This window comes from Ursus americanus, chromosome 23, assembly GCF_024610735.1.
Source record: "Ursus americanus isolate L20-20 chromosome 23, mUrsAme1.1.p, whole genome shotgun sequence".
NCBI classification, from domain to species: Eukaryota; Metazoa; Chordata; class Mammalia; order Carnivora; family Ursidae; genus Ursus; species Ursus americanus.
This window is the reverse complement of record NC_142149.1, coordinates 22,377,245-22,388,198: the sequence shown is the minus strand read 5'-3', so window position 1 is coordinate 22,388,198 and position 10,954 is coordinate 22,377,245. Positions and strand designations below refer to the sequence as shown.

General features: G+C 49.4%; 1 protein-coding gene across 3 annotated transcripts in view; it reads left to right on the top strand.

Moving 5' to 3' along the window:
• The first annotated feature begins 1,446 nt into the window (after positions 1-1,446).
• SOCS7 (suppressor of cytokine signaling 7) overlaps positions 1,447-10,954 on the top strand; it is a 31,210-nt gene continuing 21,702 nt past the window's right edge. Inside the window, exons 1-2 of one of the 3 annotated variants that reach the window (XM_087854457.1) lie at positions 1,447-2,603; positions 9,202-9,266. In XM_087854457.1, coding sequence (XP_087710583.1) covers positions 1,627-2,603; positions 9,202-9,266 — 1,042 coding nt within the window. In that variant the 5' untranslated portion in view covers positions 1,447-1,626. The remainder of the gene's footprint in view (positions 2,604-9,201; positions 9,267-10,954) is intronic. The other 2 variants (XM_087854459.1, XM_087854458.1) reach the window with 2 other exon arrangements.

The following is a 10,954-nucleotide window of genomic DNA, read 5'->3' as shown; positions in this document are numbered from 1 at the left end:
AGCATTTACACCACGGACGTCAGCAAATGCTACAAATCAGTGCCTTGATTTATTGTTTTGTCGATTATCTAGATTGAAGAAAGTGATGGAGGAAAAGTTAGTAATTCAGTTTTAATGTGTTATGGCTGTAGCCATTACATTGTGAATAGCACAAAAAATAAGGAAATATATTTTTTAAAGATTTTATTCATTTATTTGAGGTAGAGAGAGGGAGAGAGAGCACACGACGGGGGAAGAGGGGCAGAGAGAGAGGGAGAAGTAGACCCCCTGCCTAGCAAGAAGCCCCACTACCCCACTGCAGCTCCATCCCAGGACTCACTGGTCATGACCTGAGCTGGAGGCAGACACTTAACCCACTGAGCCACCCAGGCGCCCCAAGAAAGTGAGGGAGGAAAAGTTAGCAATTCAGATTTAAACTTAATGTGTTATGCCATAGCCATCACATTGTGAATAGCACAAAAATTAAGGCAATATTCTTTCAGTATTTGAAAACCGTTTTCTGATTCAGCAAGCAAGCCACTCCCATAATTGACAGTTGAGACCGTCTTTATTTTTTTCACTTTCCTCTTACACTGACATTGAGGAAAACATCAGCTAACATTCATGCTGCAGTTCCTTGGTCAATTGAAACCAGAGGTTGGCTACCCATACAAGAGTTTGACCAAAACCAATGCGAGGATTCCTGAGAATCAGTTGGTTATAGAGAATTTGCAATTGCATACTATTATTATCATTCGTAAATTGTGTGCTATATATCCTTCACATCAGTAAAATTTATGATAAACCAGAGGTTGGCTACCCATACAAGAGTTTGACCAAAACCAATGTGAGGATTCCTGAGAATCAGTTGGTTATAGAGAATTTGCAATTGCATACTATTATTATCATTCGTAAATTGTGTGCTATATATCCTTCACATCAGTAAAATTTATGATAAACCTATGCACACATATATATATATGCATACAATGCCCTCTTTCCCCCAGAGAGCTGGCTGTTCAACATTGGTCAGTACAACACTGGCTCTAGAACACACATTATTCATGTGTCATTCCGCAAACATTCGCTGGATGCCAGCGGAGATAGTCAATGAAGAAATGACTCGGCCACGGTCACACATGGCAAGCGGCACAGGCGGGACCACATCACAGGTACTCCCAAGGCCAGCCGCTCTTGGCCAGGACCAAACCAGGCTTTCCAGGGCCGCTCCCCCTGCACCAGGGCGGGCGGGGCGCCTTCGGCCTCAGCGCCCGGGAAGTGAAAAGCAGGGGTCGGGGCAGGGGACCAACGGCCAGACGAGAAGCAGCTCACGGCCAATAGAGGGCCAGGCTGCACTCAACGTCACGCTTCGCGGAGGCCAGCCCGAGCACGCCCTGAGGGAGGGGGCGTGGTCACAGCCTTCCGGAAGTGACGCCATCCGGGGGCGGTCCTCGGCGGTGGCGGCGGCGCGCGGCCTGGGCTCGCGCTGGGCTCCGCGCGCCCCCCGCCCCCCTCTATGAGGCAGAGGCCGCGGCGGCCGTTAGCGCTGTCGCTCCGGGGGCCGCGGCGGGCGGGGCTCCGGCGGGGCCCGGCCTAGTCCCCACCCCAGCCCGGCTCCCAGCCGCCCGCCCTCCCTCCCTCTCCCCGATGCAGGGGGCCGAGCTCCGGGATGGCGAGGCGGCGGCGGCGGCCGCTTCGTACCGCGTCCTGAGCCGCCTGCTCGGCTATGGAGAGGCGGCCCCCGAGCCAGGCCCACCGCCGCCGCCCCCGGGCCATGGCCCCCCGCCGCCACCCTTCCTCGCGCGGCCCGGCCCGCGGGGCTCCCGGCCGCCGCAGCTGATGGTGTTCCGCAACGTGGGTCGGCCGCCGGAGGAGGAGGACGCGGAGGCGGCCCCGGAGCCGGGACCCTCGGAACTGCTGTGTCCCCGGCACCGCTGTGCCCTGGACCCCAAGGCCCTGCCGCCGGGTTTGGCGCTTGAGCGGACCTGGGGCCCGGCGGCTGGACTGGAGGCGCAGTTGGCGGCTCTGGGGCTCGGGCAGCCGGCGGGGCCGGGGGTCAAGACGGTCGGTGGGGGTTGCTGCCCGTGCCCGTGCCCGTGCCCGTGCCCCCCGCAGCCGCCCCCTCCGCAGCCCCAGCCGCCTGCTGCCGCCCCGCAGGCCGGGGAGGACCCCACGGAAACGAGCGACGCGCTGCTGGTCCTGGAGGGCTTGGAGTCGGAGGCCGAGAGCCTGGAGACTAACAGCTGCTCGGAAGAGGAGCTCAGCAGCCCGGGCCGCGGAGGAGGAGGGGGCGGCCGGCTTCTGCTGCAGCCCCCGGGTCCTGAATTACCCCCGGTGCCCTTCCCGATGCAGGACTTGGTCCCCCCAGGGCGCTTGGGTAGAGGGGAGCCGCAGCAACCGCCCCCGCCCCCGCCTCCTCCCGGGCCCCTCCGGCCACTGGCGGGCCCTTCTCGGAAGGGCTCCCTCAAAATCCGCCTCAGTCGGCTCTTTCGCACGAAGAGCTGCAACGGCGGCTCCGGCGGTGGGGATGGGGCCGGCAAGAGGCCTTCTGGAGACCTGGCTGCTTCTGCTGCGAGCCTGACAGACGTGGGAGGCTCTGCGGGCCGGGAGCTGGACGCGGGGAGGTGAGACTGGCTGGAGGGCTGCCTGACAAAACTTCCTTTCCTTGTTTCATTTCCCTTTTATTCTGCTGCGAACGTGATTCTGACAATTCTTTGGGTGGTTTTTCATAAGGAGGCATAGAGACTTAGGGCTAAAGGTGGGGACATCGCCCATTTGGTCAGAGCTAATTGCGGGAACAGTTAAGAGTTCACTGGTTAAGAGTTCACTCTGGTGACATTTCTCAGCTGGTTAGCATCTCCCCAGTCGGGAGATGATTGGAAACCATCCTTCCACCCCCACCCTGGCCTGGCATTTAAAGTTTTCTGAGGTGTCTGTCTACCATTACATCTGGTAGGGAGGTTGCTGGAAATGTTTGGTCTTTGGGGCACAAAGTTGGTGTTGTCACCATGTTGCTTATTATTCTTTCTGTGTACCCCACCCCTTTCACACTCATGCATACAAATGATGTGACACGCTTGTGCAGTTGTAGGCCAGCAATTGTTTGGGCATCTCTATTCAAAATCGTAGTGTTTTCCTGGTTGGTTTCTTAGATACACTTGGTATCTCGAGCCCGTGTGCTGACCACCGTCTGTGAGAATAGAAAATAGTTTGCCCTAAAGCCCATGTGAGTATTCTAAGCGAGAGGTATAGACACAGGTGCACGAGTTCTAGGCCACTTGATGAAAATTCCAAACTTAGACGTTGACCTTTTTTTCTCTGCATTTCTGAAGGGTGGACAGCACTGTGGCATCCAGTGTTAGGTCTGTATATTAGTTTAAAAAGCTGTCAGCTTTTGTGTCAAGAAGTGAGACTTCCCTTGTGGTAACTGCCGTTGTGGTTTGCACTGCTGAGTGGGTTCTGAACAAAGATTGGAATTGGTTTCGGTGCAGCTCATATGACGGATTCTTGAGACACACTGGCAACCACAACCCAAGGCTGAAGAACGGGTAGACGGATAAATTTGAGAACTTTACTGGGTACGAGAATCACGTGGGGAGCTTTGGGAAAAGATCAGTATGTCTGAGGGCCCAAGAGTTTGAATTTCTACAGAGCTTCCCACATGACCCCGAAGTATGACCTGGACTGGGACCCACTCATCCTTGGACTTCTCCTTTCAGGGCAGTTAGCGTGCTCCCAAGAGGAAAGTGTGGGGTCAGTTTTGAGTTTGCTGCCCTTTCTGAACAGTTGTGCCAGGACATCATCTTGGGGATCAGACCCAACCAAATTCTCTAAAGAAATCAGTAGGTTGACGTGTGTTGCCCCCTCAGGTCGACCTATGTTTCTGCCTTTGCTTCTCACGTGAACTTATGGGAGGTCAGATCTTAAAAAATGTGTGGCTGCCGAAGCAGCTTTTTTTGTTGTAGGCTCTGCATTCAATGCTCCACTTACCAGTATAGATGAAATTCTCATCAGATGGGGGGAGGGCAGGATGGAAGCTGTGGGTAACGACATAGGACAGACTGCTAATGTTCTTGTGGTTTGTCTTGCCTTTGTTCCATATTGACCAGGACTTGGTCTAAGATTCCAGAGACACCGAATATGAGGTGGGCGTGACATTAGCTGCTACGTCTAATAGATTAGGAAGAGGAAAAGGCATATAACATTATACGGTTTTTTGCCTTTGGAAGCAGAATTTAATGGTCATTGGCTGCTCTGTTACCAACCCTCACACTAAGCACAATACAGATTTCTGCGGCAGAGCAAATTGGGCTGTAGCTCTGCAAAGAAGCTTAGTTCAGGGCACTGGAGAATTACATTTTTTGGTCCAAGGGCTTTTTCTGATGAATTGGAGAAGAGCTAGGTATTTGTGTAGGAACGAGTGGTGGCTGCTATTAGGAGGCAGCACGCGGCACAGAGAACGTGAACATCTAGAGTCCGCTCACAACTCCAGCATCTGTGGAATGTAGGCCAATTTTGTCATCGTCTTGCTTCCTCTTTTTTTTCCATCTGTAAAATGGGAGTGATTCTTGTCTTGTTCCTGTCCTTGTAGGAATAGAGTGAAGACAAGAGAAATTGAGATGGACTATTTTGTGCTTTCGGAGGAGAAGTAATACGATTGAACTGGTAATTTTTTTTTTTTAATGCTTAGGATTTGGTGCTGCTAGATTTGCTTGTTAGCTTTTCCACAGCTTACTATGTGCCAGTCTTGTTGGCAGCCTCGCTGCTGTGAGAAACTTGGTAAGTCTGGCCAGGGTAGTTGTGATTTCTATGGATCTGCACCTCCGAAGTCCGCCCTGTTGGGAGGAAGGATGAGTTTGGAATTTTAGCTTGTTCTCTTGTTTTGATTGGTAGGGACCTGGAGGCTGTGAGAAATGTCAGTCTTTGCCAGAAGGTATATGGCCTCCCTCCTTATTGTTGGTTGGAGTTAATTATGAGTCTCTGCAGTCTTTGCTGTATAATTTGGGGCTTTTCAGTAACCTCTGGGTATGGTTCTCTTTGCCTTTCTCCACATCTACCTTTCCCACAGCTATCACTAGAAAGTACTTCCTGCCGTCATTTTATAAGGCTTAATAGTTTCCATATTTTAACATGAAGCAAACCTTTAGTTCCTTTCAGCTGCTTTAGAGTCTGGTAAATGGACCTGCCTGGATATACTGAGTCTTAAGTCTCGTGTGAATTAGCTTTTCAAGGGAAGGAAGAAATGGGCCCACCAACTAATCAGGTTTCTGTTCTGGAGAACTGGGCTAGGCCTTGTAACACACATATGTTGGAATTCAAAGAGCTGGGCTTGATGCCTGTGGGCCTCGGTGTGATATAGAATTGCTATTTCAGGAAAACCAGTGAAGTTCCCTTGTCTTTTTCACATATGTTGAGCTGATTGTCTTCCTTTGTATTTGCTGAGAAATAGCATTTGATCTAACCTTCTAAAATCATCACATAATACACACATGATTGGAAATGGGTACCTTGTTCGTTTTTCAAGGTTGGTTTTTTCCGAGTTAACAGTTGAGATTATTACTGGCAGTCTTCGTAATTGTCAGGTGGGAAAATGGAGAACAGTTCTGTAGTCCTTTCCTATCTATTTGTTTGGAAAAAAGATAGAATTCTGGTAAGAGAGGCGGGCTGCCTTGGCATTAGTCTGGGGCCCTGCTGTCGTGGACAGACCCGGCAGACATGAGAAAGCCTTTTCTGTTTCCTCGGGTCTTCAGGTCTAAGGGGGTCTTTTTGAGAAATAGCATGACGTGCTGAGAGCAAGATGATTTTGTGGCGTGTGCTGAGGAAGTTCTGACTTTGGGTTTGGGTTTTGGGTCCATACTCCATGGATCTTTTCAACTCTCGTGCCACAAGGTAGTTGTGGTTGGCCTCTTATCTTTTGGAATGAGCAACCTAACTTCAGAAATCTCTGTCCATTGGAGCCTGTATCTTTCACTCCTTAACATTTTCCCCGCTAAAATCATTCCAAGGTTTTAGACCTTGGACCACGCTTCTTGGCTGGCTTTTCCCCGGAAGTTCCCTCCATAGGTTCTTCGGTTGGTGTAGGATGGAGTTTTGGATCTGACCTTGCTGCACAGATGTCTGTGTATTGAAACTACAAATGAACACATGGTTTGTGTGCCTGCAGCCCATGAACAGACACTGGCTTATGACGTGTTGGAAATGGCACGGGCTGGCTGCCTTGGCGCTGTGTGCTCTAGCAGGCGCAGGGGTAAATTGTGGCCATCAAACCTGGCTTTTGGACATCCGAGTTCGGGCGTCACTGTCGAAAAGGACATGTTGAAGTCTTAGGACATCAGTAGAAGGGGTTTATGGACAAGGGAGAGGGAGGACATTGTTATTTCATGGCTTATATTTTAGGTTTCAAGGAATTTGAAAAGGGGCCAGTGGTTTTATCAATGGTTGTCGGCCCGTCTAGTCTAATGCTCGTAACACATTTTATCCCACGGATCTGTTGCCGCCCCGTTAGTAATTTGCAGAGTGGAAATGGACAGAGGCATTCTGTCTGTTGTCTGTAGCACAAGCAATGCGTGGCTGCAACAAGGAACTGCTGGCCCCAAAGAAGACCTTTGCCTCAGGTCTTCTGCTGCCCCGTCCTTTTCTGCCAGCTGAGGTATCTCCCACCAGATCCTACCCCACCTTCCCTCTCAGGTCTTTCTGCTGCTAAGACGCAAGTGGCCCACTGGCAAAGTTAAAATGACTTAACTTTGCACCCAAGTGCTTGTCAGGGTGATCTGGGCAGGAATAAAATAACACGGGGATGTAGTATAGAAGGATTAGTTAAAAATGTTACTGGAGCTGAATCATTCATGTTGCTTTCCCAAAACGGCACATTCAGCATAGACGGGCTTTTATCGTTTTAATGCTTCATATCTACAAAAGGAGATACATAAAGTGTATGTGCTATAATAATAATGAATTGCATACTTGGGTACCCACCACTCAGCCTAGCAAATAGAATGTTACCAGTATCTTTGAAGACCCCTGTGTGTTGCTTCCTCATTACATCTCTTCCCTCCCCCACGTAACCACCGTCCTCAATTTTATGTTAATCGTTCCCTTGCTTTGTTTTTTATAGTTGTCTAGATTGGTCTTTTCATGAATGACTGCCATTAGAATGCTCTCAGGATCCTTGAGACAGAAACTGCTTTGGATTTTTTAGTTAGAGTCTACCCGAAGAGAGAAGGAAGCACTTATTTTTATTATTAGCCTATCAGCCCCTAGACCTTCTACCTCTTCAAGCTTCCAGCCCTGAGGCCCCCTTATTTGCCAGAAAAAGCCATCCCAGGGCTCCCAAATGGCTCTGCCCGTGTTCCGATTCTGATGTATTTCTTTTTCTAGATCCTAGAAACTCTGATTTTCGTCTGCAAAATGCCGGGGGTGGGGGACAAGAGGAGCCGCAGCGAGAAGGCCCCCGCAAGATGTGTGCATTTGGGTACTGCCGTTCTTCCGTGCTTGGCACTGAAGAGACTCGTCCCCAGCATGGGCAGATGGCAGAGTAATGCAGCTTCCTTTGAAAAGAGGCAAACGGCCAAATGGCTGAGGTGTGAACCCTTTGAGAGGCCAGTGCTTTAGGTTTCTGCTTGCTGGGTTTAATGTTGTACCCACAAGTTATCAAATAAAAATCAGCTTGGAAGCTCTTCAGTCTTAAAGTTCATGTCCAGCGGAATTAACTTTCCATTCCAGCCCTCTGGAGCGTTGGAACTAAGCTGCAGACTGTCATGGGCAACTTCTGCAAACAGAGGACTCTGTGGTTGTGTCTTGTTTCGATGCAGCCATGTCACCTGTGTGTGCCTTGGGTGGGGCAGGCATGGGAGGCACCATCGCTAGGTGGGAAGTCTCAGCGTGGAAGAAGTCGCAGAGGGAGTGTGAGATAGGAATCCAGCGTCTTGGCTGTCTCTGAGTAAGGTCTTCACAATATGGTTTGGAAATTCTGTTCGAAGGGAGTCTCGAGAAGCTTAGACATCTGTGTTAAAACAAATGCGTAAAGATCTTCCAAAGTCAAATAATTTAAATAGGGTTTCATTTTGGATTTTCTATGCGGCTTCTCTGTTGGTGCGTTTGAAGTTTTATTTAGTCCTTCGGGTGAGAATAATTTTGGAAGGTGAGCCAGGTAGAAGGCCTAGAGTCAGGCACTCAATTCTTGGGGTTTTTTTGTTTTTTGTTTTTAAGTCTGGTTTGTTGAGGTATAATTTATGACCACCTAAAATTCACCTTTTTTTTAGGTCTCCAGTTGTATTAATTTTGGCAAGTATATACAGTCATAAGCTCTGCCGCAGTCCAGAGAATAGCATATTTTTATCACTTCTGCAAGTTCTTTCCCTTGTAGTCAATTCAGTCATCCTGAGGTGAGCTTTTTGAGCTTAGCACATTTCTGGCCAGAAAGTCTTTGTCAGAATCTTTTGGATTTCTTTCATTTCTCACTGAAAAGCCAGTTGAAATTGGTACAAAGTGAAGTTACCTTTGGTGTATCTTTTCACAGGAGATCTGGGTTTTCCATCTGGCTCCCTGGAGCAGCATCCGAAAGTCATGGGGAGAGCTATGTGACTGGCAGCTCAGAGAGGGGAAGGGGCCATTTTCTGTGGGAGCCAGGCAGAGCCCCTAACCTGAGGGGGGGTCCCCTTGTTAGCTGATGGCTTTGCGCCATGGCTTGGGGGCATTTGTGTAGAAATCAGGGATCTTAATGGTTGAACATTGCCTGTGCTTCTTGTGCCATTCTCAAGGCCAGGTCTATTCCGGGGTTCCCTTTGGGACCTCCTGCACCTTGGGGCAGGGCCATTGGGAAAGCATTTACTCCGAGACAGCACCTGCTCAGGTCAAGGGCCATTCTCTTGACTCCCTTATGAAAATCAGCCTTGCATCTGACTTCCTTCCTCTAGAAATGGACTTGCTAATTACCACTCAAGGTGTTTCACTCTTCCATTATGCTGGGTGTGGAGAGATCCAAAGGGATTTCTCATTGCTTTGTAGGCTGAACTTTGTAGCCAAATCTACTTAAGAAATTGCCTGAATTATTACATTCTCCCCTTTACATTTTAGGGTTTATTACAAAAGTGTTGTTGACAGTGACTAGGATTTGCTTGGTTTTTCAGTGCATCTAGAATTGAGTGTCGTGGTGACTTAAATGTGTATGTGTTCATTCCCCCATCCTCCCTTTTATTCTGTGTGTGCTTTCTCACCCCCTAGGAAACCCAGGTTGACAAGAACTCAAAGTGCCTTTTCTCCGGTCTCCTTCAGCCCCCTGTTCACAGGTAAGGGTGATCGCTCTCTTTTTCTTCTGACCTCTGAAAGCAGGAGTGTTCTGAGACCTGTCAGGGAACACTTGCAGATGCCCCGCAGAGCGAGCTTCCGGGGGCCTGAGGTCACTTCCTTCATTCCATGCCCTCTGGGTTTGGGGCGAGGCTATTTTTATGGTGTGGAATGTGTTCTTGACTTTGGAGGCTTTATAGCTGGAGATAGAGATTGCTCTCTGGTAATTCGGTGGCCCTGGCAGGTACACAGTGCTTAGGTCAGGGTCATCACATGTAAATTTAAAGTAGGAATTACAAATATATAGGCTCACAGTGCATAAAGGACTCTCTAGAAGTCCTACAGTTCCTGTCCCTGCTTCCGGGGGAGTTCATGGATGATCTGATAAACATGACCCACGATTATCTGGTCTATTTTTAAAGACTTCGGGCAAAGGGGATTACATGAACTCTTGTCTTACCCATTTTAAGGGCCAGGAGTTCTTCATTGTGTCTAATTTAAGTCTTTCCTCTTGCAGCAGGGAGCACAGTTGCTCAAGCAGGAAAGTGGTTGGATATTCTTTGGGCAACTGCCTTCTCCTTAATGGGGAGCTTGTTCAGAGAGGGAGCCTTTTCGTGGTGTCAGTCATACACGAAGCTCCTGCTTGACTAGGCGGTAGAGAAGGTGTCTGGCACACCGCCTCCAGGCTCAGGAGCAGAGTACTCCTCATTGTTCGTGGCTCAACCAAAAAATCCTAATTTCATACTCCTTTGGAGATTGTATCCCTCAAAAAGATGACTGGAAGAATTATGATTTAGGAGTGGACATGTCCAGAAGATGGTCAGCATGCTAGTGGGACCCCCATTACCACATGGCCTGCCGTGAGTTGTCAGAACAAGTGAGTTGGTGTCTGTAATAGGCACAGGTGGGGAAGGAGGCCTCCGTTCTTACCCAAAGCCCAGAATTAAAGAATCCTGTCCTGTAGCAGCACGTCTTCCTCGTTAATAATTGTTTCCTCTTTAAAGTGAGGAACGCTCACCCACAATTGTACGTTCAGGTTTGGTGTTTCTATTTCAGACAGCCCTAGCGCTCTTGAATTACATCTTTCTTTCTTTTTTTATTTTTTAATTACATGTTTTATTTGAGTGCTATGCAGTAGGGGCGCCTGGCTGGTTCAGTCGGTTAAGTGTCTGCCTTCGGCTCATGTCATGATCTCAGGGTCCTGGGATCGAGGCCTGCATTGAGCTCCCTGTGCAGTAGGGAGTCTGCTTCTCCTCCTCCCTCTGCCCCTACCCCTGCTCATGCTCTCTCTCTCAAATAAATAAATAAAATCTTAAAAAAAATAAGTGCTATACCTGTCATCCAGACCTCTGACCCTTCAGGAAACATACTTGTCTGGGCTCACTGCGTTGCGCTGGGCTGCTAGGCTCTCAGTTACTAAGCTATGTCATGAGTCTGGGTCCAGCTTCTCAGAGCTTCCACTGATGACTTTTAGCACAGATTTCTTTTTCCCCTTCCTTCCTTCCTTCCTTCCTTCCTTCCTTCCTTCCTTCCCCCTCCCCTTCATCCCTCCCTCCCTCCTTCCCTTGCCTTGCCTTGCCCCGCCTTGCCTTTCCATAAGCTCCATGCCCTACATGGGGCTCAGACTCATGACCCTGAGATCAAGAGTCACATGCTCTACCAACCACACCAGCCAGGCGCCCCTGGCAGA